Consider the following 16860-nt stretch of genomic DNA (forward strand, 5'->3'; position numbering starts at 1 on the left):
TTCTACTAGTCCTTCCTGAAAGGCTCTTTCCCTAACTTTACACGTCCAGGTCCTACCTATCCGTCAAGTTCTATCCTCAAGAATAGAAGTTGGCAAGCGTTTTCTGAGAGGGAACCAGGATAGTACGTATTTGAGACTGCAGGCTGTAAGGTCTCTGTCGCAACTCAGCTCTGCGGTTGTAGTATGAAAGCAACCACAGACAACATGTACATGAACGAGTGTGGCTGTGTTCCAATAGAACTTTATTTCTGGACACTAAAATTTGGATTTCATATGATTTTCATGTATTATGAAATAGCATTCTTTTGATTTTTAAAAAAAATTTAAAAACGTAAAAATCATTATTAGCTTGCGGCTGTACAAACACAATGTGATGGATTTGGCCCTTGGGCTGTAGTTTACCAACCCCTACTCTAGAACAATGTCACTTCCTCCCTGAAACCTACCCTAATAATCTCTAGTTGGCAGTCATTTTCCCCTCTTTGTAACTTTGAAAGCATTTACCTAAAACCCTTCTATGGAATTAATCACATTTTATTTACTTATTTATTTTTTTGGCGGCTGGCCAGTATGGGCATCTGAACCCTTGACCTTGGTGTTACAACACCACACTCAAACCAGCTGAGCAACTGGCCAGCCCCCCATTTTAGTTTTTATTGTAATTTTTTTCCTGTGTATTTTTCATCTTTCCCAGCAGAACTTAAGCTCCTTGAAGGTAGGGTACACACCTTATTTCTCCCTCCCATCCCACAGTTCTTTGCATAGAGCAGTCATTCAAACATACATAAAATGGATAAATATTTACATCTTGAGTGGCTGGAGATTCTTTCCACTGCACAAAGCTTACTTCTCTCATGAGATAGGTCCTCAAGCACAGAATGCTTGTTATGTGTACATCGCCTTGATTAGATTTCAGAATTAGATTTATGAGAGCTTTATGGACAAGATGGAGAAAGGCAGGCAAGTCAGTTCACGTAGGGGGTGCTGGGTAAGAAATATTTGAACAAAGAATGTTGACTACCACCAGCCTGGAGACAGGGCATGTATCCTCAGCCAAGTCATATACAATACTTATATCAGCAAATTGGTAAAACATGAAGAAAACATGCTTTATAATTTATGGGTGGCAAAGTTAAGCAGATAAGTTAGAATAATGGATAACGGAATTCCGATATAAAAGATTCCAGCTCTACCACTTATTCTCTCTCTGCCTCAGTTTTCTTATCTTTAAAATGGGGATAATAAAAGTTCCTACTTCAGAGGGTTATTGTCAGGATTAAGTGAGGAAACATATGTTAAGCTTGGCAGAGAGGGTTCAATAAATGTTAGCTGTTAACTATTATTATTTTCTTGGTAGGCTGGAACTATGGGCTAAATTCACAAAATAACATTTAACAGATATAATTAATTATATTTTGGTTCAAAATATAAATTGTATAGGTTTGAGACTGAGGAGACCTGGCATGATAGTGGTTCATGTTAAAAGAAACCTCGAAACCCCAAACCCAAACTAAACCCAGCCCTTTGGAGTCCAGGTGACATAGTGCTCTATGAACCAACAGCATCGTTTCCGTGGAGTCAGAGGAGTTAATGTGGTGCCGTCGGTGCAGGTGCACCATCCTGAAGGAGGGGAAAGGAGGTATTCTACTAGCAGCCAGAGTCATGGCGCTGCCTTTTCACAGCTGTGTGACCTGGAGCCCCTTTAAGCTTTTGTTTCTTCCTCTGAATAATGGGATAATAACATTTATCTCTCAGGGTTATCGTGAGTGAGTAAAGGACTTAAAACAGTACCTGGCACACAGTAGGTGTTCAACAAATTTTAGCTCCCTTCCATACCATATGGATCTAGGAAACAATCCTGCCCCTTGACAGGCTTATAAAGGCTAGTGGCTTTTTATATGTGGAATTAATATGCTTAATTTTGGAGATCACACTTTACAAGAATTAATGAAAAGGTAGATATGGATAGACAAGCATGACCAGAATGGTGAGAAAGGAGGTCTTGACATGTCACAGGTAAAAAATGAAAAAAGTCTCAGATATTCATTCAGCCTGCAGATTTTCTCTTTTTTTAATGGGTGGGAGGGAGAGCCAAGAGACATGACAACTGTCCACAAACACTGTATGAGATGGACTCTGTTACAATTCACAAGACAGAATCACCACGAATGGTGGAAAATTCCAGGAGAGCAGGTTTTGGCTTAATTTGAAGAGCAGCTTTCTGATAATTACAGCAATTCCCCAATGGAATGGGCTACTTTTCAAAATGCTGAACCCCTTATCATTGTAAGTGTGCAAAGAGAGAACAGCTGAACTCCTTCCCGTCTTCAAAATTTTAATGTTCTTTCTCCTTTGCTTTCCTTTTTCTTGATCCCATCCCCTAATCCTTCCAGAACCTTTATAACCTTTTTGCCCTACCTTGTCCCAAAGTATTTTTCTTCTCATTTCTCCTTCAATTTCCAAACTCTTTTTCTCTTGGCTCTCCCCACCCTGCTCCCAGCACACACTTAGCATGACGACTGGAGCTGCCTCCCTGAGTTGTAGGTGTCCATGACTCAGACTCTCACTAACATCTGGGCTTAGACCGCTGTGCACACTGGCAGAGAGGGGAAGGAAAGCAAATGGATCACTGCAGAAGGAAGAGGTACTGCTGTGACTCTCACATGAGGGTGGAGGGATCTGGCAGAGTCTCCTGAAACCCAGGCCATGGAGAAGTTCACTTGTAACTGAGCCCTCATAGGCTCACAGCTGGGGATCCCAGAGCTGAGCACTGTACCCTCAGAGATGCTTTCTATGAGCTGAGTTCATTCTGAATCCCCTTCTAGCTCCCCCTAAGCATTTCCCTTATTTTTGAGATATGGCAGCCATCTTGCCACAGAATTGTGACAACTGGACACCTGCCTTGACTCTCAACTTGGCACATGTATATGCAGATACATCTGACACCAATGTCATGTAGGCCTCAGAGTCTGGCTCTAGAATTTTCAACTCTCCTTTTCTTTCTCTATGCATTTTTATGCTTATATCTTCTGGGTCCCCTTTCTTTATCCCGGGTTCATCTTCTTACTTCCCACTTCTGTTTCTAACTACCCAGCTTCCTTGTTGTATCCTTAGTTGCAACAGTTTACTTTCCCATTCTAGATGCTCAAGTGAAATGTGCCAAGGGATAACGAGGAAGGCCAACTACCTCCCCTCCCCCAAGGGCCCCACTACACTTCATACCGTGAGCTGGGGACTGCTGGATCTTAGGGCTCTTGGGTACCGGTAGGCCACCAGGCATGGCAGTGACAACGGCTTGCTGATATGGTGATGGGCCAGACCGAGTCTCAGGCACATTCTTCTCCCCAGGTGCCACTTCTTTCCAGTCATCTGGGGTACACTGCTGGGGCTATTAAGGGACAGGACAGAGAGATGGTCTTCTCATAAATTGCCTCTACCTTCTTGGATACCACCCTTGTTTCCATGGAACTTGGGAAGCAAGCAAGGACTTTGAAATTCAGTCTCCTCAAATTAGGGAGAGCCCTCTCTTCTTTCCTGGAATACCCTGAGATGACTTCGACACTCAGCCTCCCCAGAAACACATCTGAATGGGGGCTGTGGGATTGATGGCCTGAGCTGTGGCCTTCCCACTGGCTACCTAGACCTTGGGATCAGCTTACTCACCACTGGCGAAGCAGGCTGGAGTTGTAAGATGACAGCTGAGGTGTGCTGGAACCTGCGTTGAGGGGTGTGGGACACCCCCTCAGGATGTCCATTCTGAGGCCCAGCGTCTGGAGTGGGAGGATGACATTGCTGACTGCTGCCAGGCTTGTGCAGACTGGCAGTGGGGCACTGGAGTGGCAGGGTGTGTGTCACTGGGCCTAGTGGCATGGCATGGGCTTCCGAGCTGGGCTGTAGGGACAAGCTCGAAGGGACTGAAGCAAACTGGGGCTGAGACTGGGCTTGGAGCACAGGCCGTGCTTGCTGGGTCTGCTGCTGCTGCTGCTGCGGTTGTTGCTGTTGCTGTTGGATCACAAATTGGTGCTGCAGGTGCTTTGATGATGGCTGTGGGAGGAGCTGGTGTGGCTGTAGTTGAGCATAAGCTGAAGGGTGAAAGACCAGGTTAAACAGCAGGGCTTGACCTCGTCTTCTTCTGTGTCCCCCAACTGTGCCCCTCCCCATCCAAATAACAGTGGCTTCCCAAACTCAATGCCTCTTGCTTTCATCCCTTTCATCTTTCACCTAGAGCCTGGCCTGGTCATTACCATGGCCCAACACACTCTCTTCTTGCTTTGCTCCTATGCTGAAACACTGGGCTCTTTGGGCTGCCCCTCAAAGCTCAACTCAAAACTCACCTCCTCCGTGAAGCCTTCTTTGGCCATTCCACCTGTTCAGAGAAACACTGGATTCTACATGTCAGCTTCTCTCTCTCTCTGTTCCATGTCTTTCACTCACTGTTCTCTGTGCCTGCAATATCTGCAACCACCTGCCCCCCACCTCCAACCCAGTTCTGCGTGGCTAGACCTTATCTGACCTTCTGGCTGTGCTCAGGCTAGGCCTCCTTCAGGAAAAGCCAGCAGACATAGCAGTCCTCAGACCCCGGCATTGGGCAAACCAGGGCTGGACTACCTGTTCCTTTTGTTACATACTATGGGAGCTGGGACTAGCTACTTAACCTCTCTGGACCTCAGCTTCCTAATCTAAATATTGGAAACAATTAGAGTTTCTGCGTAGAAAGTTGTAAGGATGAAATAAGAAAAAACTGTGAGAATGAGAGAAAATGACTAATGTGCACATAGTCATTGCTCAATCATTTCTAGCTATAATTATAAACATCATTTCACTCTTGGCTAAAGTTCTCAAATTATCCTGGGCTTACCTCTATCATAATAATATTTATTGTGGTGGATTATAATTGTTTATTTATCTTCTCTTCCAGATTATAAACCCCTTGCGGTCAGAAACTATCATGTATCTCTTTATCCAGAGCCTAACATACTGCCTGACATTAGATGAGTTTATTTACAAGTAAATAAACTTATTGTCCTGATCTGGAATTATTTGTTGCCATGGGTTGCTAGCTTTATCTTCTATTTCAACCAGGCTGACTCTTTGAGGTGAGGATTCTTACATATTTTAGTAATCCCTTCAGTGTTTAGCTTGTGCCTTATATATAGTAAGGAGTCAGAAAATTCAGCTCAGAGATTGTTCTCATGCAAATCACTCTTTGTTTAGTGGCATCCAGGCCAGCTTAGGATGAGGGCAGCTCAGCTGAATCTGTCCTGCCTAAAAGCTGCCCTGCAAAGAGATTCCCACAGCTGGAGAGCCAGCAGAAAAAGACTGTGCCATGCAAATGCACAGAGGGCCACAGCTAGAAGCTCACAAATGGATTTTTACAACCAAAGGCTCACAGCCAGTAAGGATAAAGGCAAATTCTGGGTCCTGAACTAACATTTTTAAAGGATCCTGTGATGCTACAGGTGCAAAGTAAGCAAATTTCAAACTGAGTTAGAGGAGATACCTCCCTTCTTGAATTTCGTCTATTTACAGGCCAAGTTTTCAACTATCTCATCATAGCCCAAACATGGAATTTCAAGCAGAATTCCAATAGGAATGGAAAGGAAAGGACAAAAACAAGAGGTGTTACAAGAAAAAACAAAATGGTCCTTGGTGACTGTTGTAGTCAGAGAGGGGAATATGGGTGGACCACAGGTTTAAGTCTGGATGACAGTGAGTGATGGAACTGGGAAATCTGAACATCGAGGTTTTGAGGGAAATGTGTTGGGTTTGAGGTAATGGTGAAACCTCTGTGGAAACTGCCAGTGGGCATTTGGCGATTATATATTGTCCCTGGTTCTAATCTAAGCCCTGTCTCCTAACCCCACATTAAGGAGCTCAGAATTTAACAATCAGGCGTTTTTAAGATGACTGTTGATAAGGCACCTGAGAGAGACTGCAAATGCCACCCAATGGTTAGGCCTCTTGTGAGGCTCCAGAGGCCAAAATGATCTGTGAACGTGGGCATCATCACTGAAAATGCAACCCAAACCTTTTCTCCCTTAACAGAAAATCATGAATTCTTGCTCCTGGAACACAGAGTGTTCTAGGGCTGCCCATTTGAGATGCGAGATGGAGATGGTCTGGGTCAAGTTAGCTCACAAGATCAATGGCACATCCATCGCGTGCTGGCTGTGTGGCCCCAGATGAGGCTCTCTTCCTTCTCAGGGACTTAGAGTCTCATCTGTGAAACAAAAGGTTTGGGCTAGGTGATCACACAAGTCTCTCCCAGCTCTACAATTTGATGGAATTGCTATCATAGAAAAACAGTTTAAAGTTCAGGATTTATAACGTGGAAAAAAAGGTTAGAGAAAAAAAAGGTTCTAAATCTATAGAGCATAGAGTATAGTTAGGGACAATATACACATATATGTTTTACCAAAAGACTGGGGAAGGGAACTGCTGGCCTCCTGGCCCTCTTTCCCGTGCTTCCCTTCTGTCCTATTCTCTCCCCTATCCTGTGCTGCTCATGTAAAACTGAAGGCAGTCATTTTAGGACAAATGCTAGTATACACCAAGGCTGGAAATAAAGCTCATAAGGCTTAAATAAGATCATAGACTGGAGGCCCCCAAGGTATTCTGGGGGAGTATACATCATTAACCTTTTAAGGTTAATAAAAAGCAAAGACTATGATTTAACTCCAGCATTATCCTGAGTCAAAAAAATCCTTTTGTTTAGAGTATTGCAATAACTTTCTAACTGGTCTTCCTGATTCCGGTTTCCTTTCACTATAAACCAGCTTACAGATAGAGTGCAAATTAATCTTCCTGTGCACAGATCTGATCCCTGACTAAAAACCGTCAGGGACTCTCCTTTGTCTACAGTTGTCTAAAGCCCTTGGCATTCAAGATCTCTTTACAACACAAACTAAACTTTTAATTTTTATTATTTTTTTGACCTAAGCAATCTTTACTGCTCACTGTCCCCTGTGCAGAGCATATGGCTCTTCTCATACTATCTGGAGTGCCACAAATCAAATCCTAGTCATCCTTCCCCGACCCTTACAGCCACCAGGACTCTTCCTTTCTCTGAGCTGCCACTGAGGCTTCTCTGCTTTGCACTGCCCTCAGAGACACAGTGTGCCCAGCAGTTGAGTGTGGGCTCTAGAGTCAAAATGCTTGGATTTGAACCCCAGCTCTGCCACTTACCAGGTGTGTGATCCTGGGTAAGTTATGTGACCTCTCTGTGCCTGTGTCATCATCTTTAAAATGGGGGTAAGGATGATCCCTATCACAGTTATTTCAGTAAGTGACTTATCTCCATAAGTAGGCAGAATATATGTAAGTCATTTGCTTCCTCCAAAGTACTTTGAATTTAGTAGGTGCTTAGTCAGTATTGCTGAATGAATGAATGAATGACAATATGGTGGGACTCCATTTGTGGGACTTGTTTGTCCTACAAAACCTGTTCTCTTCAGATCCAAAGCATGGGTTGAAATAGGTGTAATTTTCATACACCGCTTTGGCTTATCAACATTCTGGTTTATTGAAGACTCTACACCTGTCCAACCTTTGCTCACCGATTTCCTGTACTAACCTTCAATACAACCTAACTGATCTGCACATTGTTCTGTAAAACTTCATACCTTTTTCTGCCTTTTCGTCTTCAATTTCAGTACTTCCATTTTCTGGAATGCCTTCCTTCTGCTTCAGCCTAAGGTTTAAGCTTCTTTGGCCCAAATCAGTCCTGTTTTCTCCCTGTTTGCCTTAATCCTCAGTTATGGTTTCTTTCTTAGAATTCCTGCATGTTTTGTGTATTTGTTTGATTCATTTGTGACTTAACATGTGCTCTCTAGTTTACATATTTCATTGATTCTTAAACATTGATAATTCTCCCCTGCCCCCCTATTTTAACATCTTTTGAATTGGGATGCATATTACAGCTGATGATATGTCAGTTTAATTGGCAGTGTTTTTCTTTCTTAGAGTTAATGAAATAATGGTGCATCTTACAATCAGAGATGTCTTAGTTTACATGAAATGGGAATGCTTTTTCTGTGTGTTTGTATATGTCCTACCTTTCCAATTAGACTGTATGCTTTTTGAATCAAAGACATGTCTTATTACTTTTCTTAATTGAAAAGATGTGCTTTAATTTAACTGGAAGGTTTTTCTGCTTCTTTTACCTTCCACATTATCCAATATAATACTCTACACGTTTGTAGATGCTCAGCAAATGTGTGCTGCTGATCAAGGTAAGATCAATTAATTCTTCTTTCCCTCCTGTGCCCTTCCAGCTCAGTTTGGGGGTGGTGAAGGAAGGCATTCCCCACTGAAGCCATGATACCAGAAGAGGTCATGCCCCTCTCCCCTACAGCTAAGATGGGGTATAACAGTTTGTGAAATATTAAAGCACAGAAATCTCTCTGGACCTTTCTTTTTATTTTTTTCCTAAGACCCAGAAGCTTAATTTCTCCCCACACTTATTTTGGCTCTTCCCACTGCTAGGAAGTTTGTAGCTTATAAGAAAGAGAAGGGGTTGTTTCCATGTACTTCAACCACAGCTTTGGAAGGCCCCATCAGCACTTTCTGTTATGGAACAGGGGAGGGGCAGGCCCAGGGCCTCTGAAAATTAAGGCCTAACCCAGAGACTCTAGGCAATGCTCAACTTCCTGGCTGGTGCTCTAACCTTGAATTGCCTCCTTAGAATCTGAAGAGGCCAATTCACTGCTTCCAGACCAGTTGGTTGTTACTAACAAGAGGCTTAAGGTCTCCCAGGCAGAAGGGCTGACTGTCAGGGATCACTGACAGACACTCTTCATTACACCTACTGCTAGAATTGATCAGTAATGGATCTCTATTGATCTCAAGGCTTCAAGTATGCAGGAAACAGCTCGCTGTCCCAGAAATGCTGGGACCCTTGCCCCAAAGTACATGGAAGCTGCAAGCATCCTGATCACAGGGTGCAGGCCTGCTTATGCACCTATTTTTCTAGGAGGAGTCTACCATAATTGGCTAGAGTTGGGAGTTACCTGGTCTACGGGTGAGGGAGGATGCCTGTGGGAGAGCAATAGCTTATCTTTTTACTAGCCACTACTCTGAGATTTAGTGAGTTAAGTGAAGATATATTTTCAACCATTCATTCACTCAACACACGTTTACTAAGTACCTACTACAGACTAAGTACTATGCTCGTTGCTGGCTAAAACATTGTCCCTAGAAAATATTACAGTCTAGTAAAAGAGACAGATAGTAGACAGATACTCTCAGCCAGATCTGGTAAATGTTATGATAGGAGATAAGCACAAACTATTGAGAACACAGAAAAGGAGATTCAGCTTTGGAAGGAAAGAAGAGAAGCATTCCCAGAAGAAGTAAGTGTCTAACATGATTCAGAGTTAGGAAGATGACAAAGGGAACAGCATATGGGAAGACTTGGAGGCATACAATACTATGGAACATTTGGGGACCTACAGGGCATCCTGTACAGCTGAAGCCCAGGGGTCTATAGGAAAGGAGTCAGAAGAGGAGGCACTTTTAGGTTGAGTCTAAATTATGCTAGCACCTTCAAGAGGCTGCCCATCTCCAAAATGTCTCATGTGATATGGCTCCAGGAAGTAACTGAGATTGAGGCTGACTCTAGAGGTCCAGAGCTCCACATACAAGTAAAAAGACAAGAGCTAATGGAAGTTTCCTTATAGGAGGAAACTAGGTTATAAAAACAGGGTTGCCAACTTCTGGGGCACTCTCTGGTGGTCTATATCTGCCTTAATGTCTTTAGGACTGCTCTGCAGCTGTCTGGCAAGACAACCAAATACCCACTGTGTGCAGGATTCCTTGCTAAGCAGCTTGGAGCATTAAAAAATAAACTGGCCCTGCATCTCTGCCCCTACCCTGACCTTGGCAGAGGGATGGCAGTACACCATAAGTAACTAAAGGCATGGGTTTTAGGGCCAGACAGATCTGGGTTTGAGTCTTGGCTCTGCCACCTATAGGCTGTGCAACCTCAGACAAATTGCTTAACCTCTCTGGATCTTGACTTCCTATTTGTAAATGGTGCTATATACCACATGGGGTAGTTAGTATCAAATGGAATATTATGTGCCTTTGCTCAATGCCTGGCACGTAGCAGATGCTCAGTAAATGGTAGCTATCCTTAAAATGTGCCTGCTATTAGTATATTGCCTTGAACTTCTCAAATTATTTTTATAATTTGAATCTCATTTCTTCCTAACAAAGTCTATGAGGCAATCAAGCAGTGTTTCATTTTATAAGCAAGAACAGAGAGTAGTTTCCAAATGACCTTCTACAATGTAGCAGGTTAAAGAAAAATTGACTTCATTTGACAGATGAGGCAAGGTGCCTTGCTTATAACAAATGTTCAAAAATGCTTATGGTTGAGTGAACAATAACGCGTCAGCAAGCATGAATTAATACAGCAAACCTAGGAGTACTGGTTGCAGGCTGTTGAGAACTTTGGAGGTAATCTTGGAGGGATGGACACCTGAAAGGGATTGTTATGCCAAAAGGTAGGGAGGTAAAAGGTATGTGACAGGTCAAGTAAGTCACAAAGGGGTGGGAGTGGGGAAGAGACAAGAGCATATTTGCTTGGCTGTAACAGAGGGTCTGCATGAGGAAGCCATGAGCAATCAGAGTGGCGCAATGGGCAATGTGGGGAGGGTCTTGAACGTCCTACACAGAGTCAGGAAGTCAGTCTACTGAAGTCTAATATGCTATTTAGTGAGACCTTGCTATAGACTAGGTATTCCAACTGACCAAGTAGGAAATAAAGACACAGTGAAAGTTTTTAAACAAGCGATAACTGTCTTTGAGGAAGATAATTCTAGCAGCTGTGAGTAGATGTCCTGGAGATCAGTTAAGCCTCATACAGTCAGCAGGCCTTGAGCAAAGCAGGAAGCCAGTACAGAGGAAGCATCAGAACCTGGTGACAGACTGGTGATAGCTGGGTGGTGCTGGAGGGTGGGAATAAGGAGGGAAAGAGAACGAATGTCTATCATGAGCTTTTTCTGTGCTAGTCGCTTTCACGGGCCATCTCATTCATCTTTACGGCCTGTGGGAAACATAATCACCTCTGTTTTATGGATGAGGAAATTGAGGTTTACAGAGATTAAGTAACTTGATCATGGTCATTAAACTAATAAGTGATGAAACCAGGGTCTGAAACCAGGTCTAACTCCAAAGCCCATGCTTTTCCTACTATAACACTCTGCCTCCCTGGTGAAGGAAAGTGAAGTCAAATGAACTCTGAGACTGCAAGCCTGGGGTACAGGAAGACCTCACGATTGTGCACAGTGGTCAGGAAACTGGGAAAGGGGACCTTCCATAGAGGAAGACTTCAGGATTTTTGTTTTTGTTTTGTCTATGAATTCTCCAAGTTAAAAAAAACCTTGTAAGCAGGTGGGGTGATAGCTCAGTAGGAATCTCCTATAGGCACCTGGATATCTATGGTGAGAGGGGATGAGGACAGGGATGGATGCATATTGCAAAGTCATCTGCAAACAAGGCAGGTGCCTGAAAGCCATGGACAAGTTCCTCTAGGAGTGAAACACAAGGGGCACAGGACTGAGTCTTTTGGGAGACCCATGGCTAATGGCAGTGGGGCAAGGGAAAGAGAAGGGGAAACAGGTCCCACCTACATGCACAGATGGTGACATGCACACATGGCCACTCTGGGCTTAGCTGCTTCTCAGTGCCAGCTGAGATAATCCTCCTTCTGTTCCATGCTTGAAGCTTACTCATTTTTCAAAGCACAACTCAAATTTCCACAACCCCTAATAGAATTTACACTCCTGCCCATTTCTGTAATCTCCATAGTGCTTAGCATAATGTTTGGCACATCATAGGTGCTAAATGAATATTTGTTGGGCTGAACAGAACAATTACAGAGACAGAAAAACTATTTGGAAACAACAGTTAAGTATTTTTTCTGAGCCATATCTTCTTCATTTGTGAAATGGAATAATGATTGTTGGGATTAAATGAGATATGTAGGTAAAACATTTAGTACAGTACCTGGAACATGGTTGTTCTTTAACTGGTAATTATTATTATTAGCTGGCAGCAATCAAGAAAGTAGTTAATAATGGATGGCTAGGGTGAAGAATTTCAGGAAAGAAGGAATGCTCAACAACCCCAAAGCCCTTTGTGTATCACAGTCGGCTTTCTCCCTCTTTCTACACACACACAAAGGTACACACACGTGCTAGCACGCACGCATGCACACACACGCACAGGCTCAGGATGAAGGATGTCAAACAAAATATGAAACTCCTCTATTGATAACCCATACCTTTTAGATTTTTTTTCCCCCCTGAATATAAGAACAGATTCTTAGTAATCTAAATTTGGTCCTCTAGTGGATAGTTGAAATGACCTTCATGGCTGGTTCCATGATTTTAACATCAAAATTGTTGGAAATTTTGATTTACAGCTAGATAACAGGCCCACCTGTATGCTTTGGTTTTTATTAGATTCTCTAAGTAATAGTGTGTGGTTTACCCCATAGTTTGGAGGCTGCCTTGGGAGGGAAATACAGTACCCAAGAATCCTAGATTCAGCAAGCATCCTATTGTCCAGCCTATCACAGACAGAAATCACTGCTCCCTGACACAAACACCCTCTGTGATAAAACAAAGCAGCTATGTGGCAGGCCTTCCCAACAGAGAATTCTCTCTCCTCGGCAGAGATCTGAGGCGGGCTGCAGATAGAGAACAAAGACCTGGCATCTGGAGGCACAATTGGGTGAAAAGGGTCCAGGATTTTCAATGACCTGACAGCTCTCTTTTATCAAAGCATCTCCCTCCTGGTCAGCAACTTTCTCCTCACCTTTGGGCCGGAGAGCACCCAAAGGCCAGAGTTGATCAGCAAGAAAGAGGGCTCCAGGAACCAAGCCTGCTGTCTGGAGCTGTGGCCCAGCTCCCTTCGGACCGGCTTCCCTGGAGGCCAGGCCCAGTGGACCCTTGCTGCCCTCTGCCATTCAGGCCTCACATCACTCAGAAGGGCAAAGTCAGCCCTGTCGCCTTCCCCTCCAAAGTCCAACCCCTTAGGCTCTGCTCTCCTCCCCTTATTCCCCTCCCCCACCCCCACCCCCCTTTTCAGGGCATAAGGGACCTTTTCTATTTGCAGAGCCTAAAGAAGCTGGTTGCCAAGGTGACAGGAGCAGGAACAGCAGGGAGCTTGCCATGGGGGAGGGGCTTTGCCCCCAAACAGCTGTCAGTGGGAGCAGTCCCAGCTGGGACTAGAGGGTTTGCCTGCTCTGGGAGGAAATGGGCCCCCAGGAGAACACATTCTTCTCTGCTGTATGCCCCCACTGCCCCCACCCCCCACAAGTCTCCACTGGTTACTTTCCCTGGGGGCAGCCAGCCAGCCAGCTCAAAAAATGCTCCAATAACAAACAAAAAACGGGCACTCTCCATCTCTCTTTCTCATGCACAAGCGCGCTCTTCTCCTTGGCTCCCTGATCCCTCGGTTCATTGACAGCGAGTTGGCTGGGCAGGAGGCCAGAAGTCACCTCTGCCTGCGGAACTGTGGAGCCCAAGACAGGTGCTGCTCCAGGCTGTCCCTGCCCTCCCCCCCCCCAGCCCCCAATCAGGTCATAAGAATTATTTCAGTCTTTTTTGTTCCAGAGGCCAGGAGGATCTGCCACTCCTAAAACTTCCCCAGCTGCCTTCCATTTGGTAGGTGGGCGTGGGGGAGTGGAACCACAGGGCTTACAGAGAGGAAAGGGTGGGAGAGAAAGGAAGAATAGCATGGGACTGTGGGAGGCAGGAATAATGCAAGGCCCACTGATTTGTGTCTCTGGGGAGAGGGTCTTTGTGGTACTGCAGCTCACAGCTGCTCCATGGAAAATTCTGTAGGGCCAGTGGCCTCTGTACTGCATTACAGCCTTGTACTGTTAGTCTCAGGCCAAAACCTAGGTCCCTGGACCTCAGCCTGTAACTGATTGGCGTTTATGTTTATATGGCCCCCCCACCCCAAAGAGGAGAGCCCTCCACCAGACTCTGCAAACCCCAAACAGTCTTAGAACCCCCAGGCTCTTTGAGCTGTGGCTCAGGAACAGGAAGGCCGCAAAGGCCCTGCATTACTGTAAGAACTGAGAGCATGCTCTGGCTTGAGATGAAGAGCACAGGATTTGACTCAGCCAGTTACAGAGGTGGATCCCAGTCGGGCCACTTACTACTCAGGTGACCCTGGGTGATGTATGTAGTAAGTTCTTGGGAAACTTCTCTGAGTTTGTTTTTTAATCTGTAAAATGAATAAAAATACCTACCTTACAGGATTCTGTTGAAGGTTTAGAGAAGTGGTGTGCACAAAAATGCCTAGCATGTCATCTAACACATAGTGGAAATCCCATAAGTGCTAGTCCCCTTTCTGTCCAGTTTTCTTGAGATCTCAGAGTTGCCTGGCAGCCGTAGGAGGAACCCAAGAACTGGTCATTCTTTTGAACAGTCCTTGGAATTTGGGGGGCTGGCTTAGATGTAGAGAGAGATTATATTTGGTCTGGGCTGGAACGGGGTTCTCAAGAAGTCCTGCTCTAGGGTTTATAGGTTGAATGAGAATGTAGAAGAAATGCTAATATGGGGTCCTAGCTTTAGGCCAAGCTGCTCTCAACACATTGTAAGATCCCCCAGTCTTTACCCTTCTGAGACTCAGTTTCTTTTTCTGTAAAACGGAGAGGACCAATCTCTAGAAAAAGCAATGCCACAGTGAGAAACATCTAGAACCAGAGGGCAGTGAGGCCTCTGCAGGGAGTGCCTTCCACAGCTCAGTAGTGACTGCTGGAAGGCAGCGACTGACCCTTTGCCCCAGGTGATTTCTGAAACCTCAAAAAGGTAAAGAACTTTAACTCAGTTTCTTCTCAACCTAGTGTCACATGCTTTTACTTCCTCTGGCTGGTTGGAATAGCTTTCCCTACTCTGTCTGTCAGGTCATTTGCTCATGCTTTGAGGCTCATGTGCCATTTCCTCTGAGAGGCAGCATTTCTGACCCACCCTGCTGGCAGTGAGTTGACCATGTGTGCCTATACTGTACCTCGTCCTTACTCCTATAATAGAATTTATCAAATTGAGTGGATTTGCTTGTATGTCTGGCTGTCTCCTTTTGACTGTACACTCCTTTGGGAAATAAATCATATTTTGATTATCTTGGTTATTCTAGTGACAAGCGCATAGTAGGTTCTCAAGAAAAAAAATGCAGGTTAGATTGGATAGTAAAATGGTCCGGATGAGGACAGAGGGTCAGTGGTTGTCTCAGGGATGAGACCAGGGTGATTCTCTCCTAAATGCAAAGCCATGTGGTCCACCACTGTATTTATTTCTGTGGTATAACAGCTTGGGCTTGTTCCCTAGACTGATAAATCTGGCTTCTAGGGCTCTTGGCAGATTTTCCCATTAAAGATTGCCTATAATAGGCAGTGCTGGGAGAATTTTAGTAGGGAAGGAAGGGAGTCTAGCCAGAGCATACTGACTCATCCCCTTCACAGAACTTGCCTCACAAGTAATCAGTTGGATTTTCTTTAATCTGCTAGAATTTATTCTCAAGTGTCACCCTCACTGGGAAGGTTGTCTTGGCTCCTCTCCTCAAGGCTAGATAGCTCCTCTGTTTCCGACAGTGCTCAAACTTAGATGAACTTCAGCACTCAACACACTATATTGCACTGTACTCATCTGTCTCCCCAGCTAGACTGTGCCCTCCTCAGAGGGCAGGGCCCAAGTCTCATTGATCTCTGCACACCCAGAACTGGCAACGTGATTGGCAAATAGTGTCAACAAATGTCTGCTGTATGGTCAGAAAATAGACTTCCCACTTCCCCGTCTCCCTGTGTGATTCACACATGTTTCTGGCTAGCCCCTGTCCTTTTTGCTGAGCTTGGAGAATTTCAAAATAGTCCAACTGCCAACCTCCACTCACTCAAGGTTAAGAGCTATGACTGTAGACTCCAGGATTCATCATTGTGCCCTTGTGAAGAAAGACTTGTTTATTTCAACTGATGTAGCTTCCTTCCTTAAAGTGAGACTAGAAGCATGAAACACAACGAGGAGCTGATGAACACCTCGGGACTGGGAGAGAGGAGAGACAGACAAGTGACTGGTATGTTAGCAAGTCCATGGGAAAAAGGAAAGTTTGAAAGTTTCCTCCTGACCCATAGTCCTCAGTTTTCTGGGCTAAGATTCCTTCCTCCTGGTGCCCTTACCTGGTGCAATGAGGGGGTGGGCAGCCACAGCAGGAACCGTCCGGCTGAGCCCAGCCCGGCCCTCCATGCTCCCTGGCACACTGCTGTTGCCATCTCCTTTCTTGAGTGGCTCCATCACACTGTCAGTCATGCCAGGCTTGGCACCTGCAGGGGAACCCTGAGCAGTATTTCTGCCCTGTGATGGGGTAGGCAGAGGCTGGCTACCACCAGGCGTGGGTTTCAGGGCCAAGCTGGGCAGGACAGGCTGAGTGGGGGTAGGGCCCGAGGCTGCTGCAGCTGGTGTCTGCTGTGTTCGGAGGGTCAAGTTCTGTACCTGGAAAAGAGGGGTCTATGGGAGTCTAGAGAATGTGGGTAGGAGCAATGACAACACACAACTAAAAGGAAAGAGTTAGGGATGGACCCAGGAATGGCTGAACAGGATAGTGAGTTGAAAAATAAGAAAGAAAGAAACAGAAAGAGTTAGGGGCTGAAAGAGGAACCAGGAGCAGGGGGTTTCTGAAGACGACAAGAAAGATCACTAGTGATTGGATCCATCAGCAGAAGAAATTGAATTCGGAGGGGGATTACTGCCCAGGCTGTGGTAGGCAGGGCAAGGGAGGACAGGCTCTCCACATTCTGGTACTAACCCTCCGCCCCCAAACTATCAGAATTGGTTGCATACCACGCAGAAA

General features: G+C 45.1%; 1 protein-coding gene across 9 annotated transcripts in view; it reads right to left on the reverse strand.

Annotated features, from left to right (window-relative positions):
- The window catches only part of PHC2 (polyhomeotic homolog 2), a 103453-nt gene that overhangs the window by 25535 nt on the left and 61058 nt on the right, over positions 1–16860 (reverse strand). For all 9 annotated transcript variants that reach the window (XM_063103913.1, XM_063103905.1, XM_063103907.1 and 6 more), the window contains 3 exons: positions 16190–16502; positions 3664–4082; positions 3223–3388 (listed from right to left, as the gene is read on the reverse strand). In XM_063103913.1, the coding sequence (XP_062959983.1) occupies positions 3223–3388; positions 3664–4082; positions 16190–16502 (898 nt within the window). The remainder of the gene's footprint in view (positions 1–3222; positions 3389–3663; positions 4083–16189; positions 16503–16860) is intronic.

Source organism: Cynocephalus volans, chromosome 8 (assembly GCF_027409185.1).
Source record: "Cynocephalus volans isolate mCynVol1 chromosome 8, mCynVol1.pri, whole genome shotgun sequence".
In the NCBI taxonomy this organism is placed as follows: domain Eukaryota; kingdom Metazoa; phylum Chordata; class Mammalia; order Dermoptera; family Cynocephalidae; genus Cynocephalus; species Cynocephalus volans.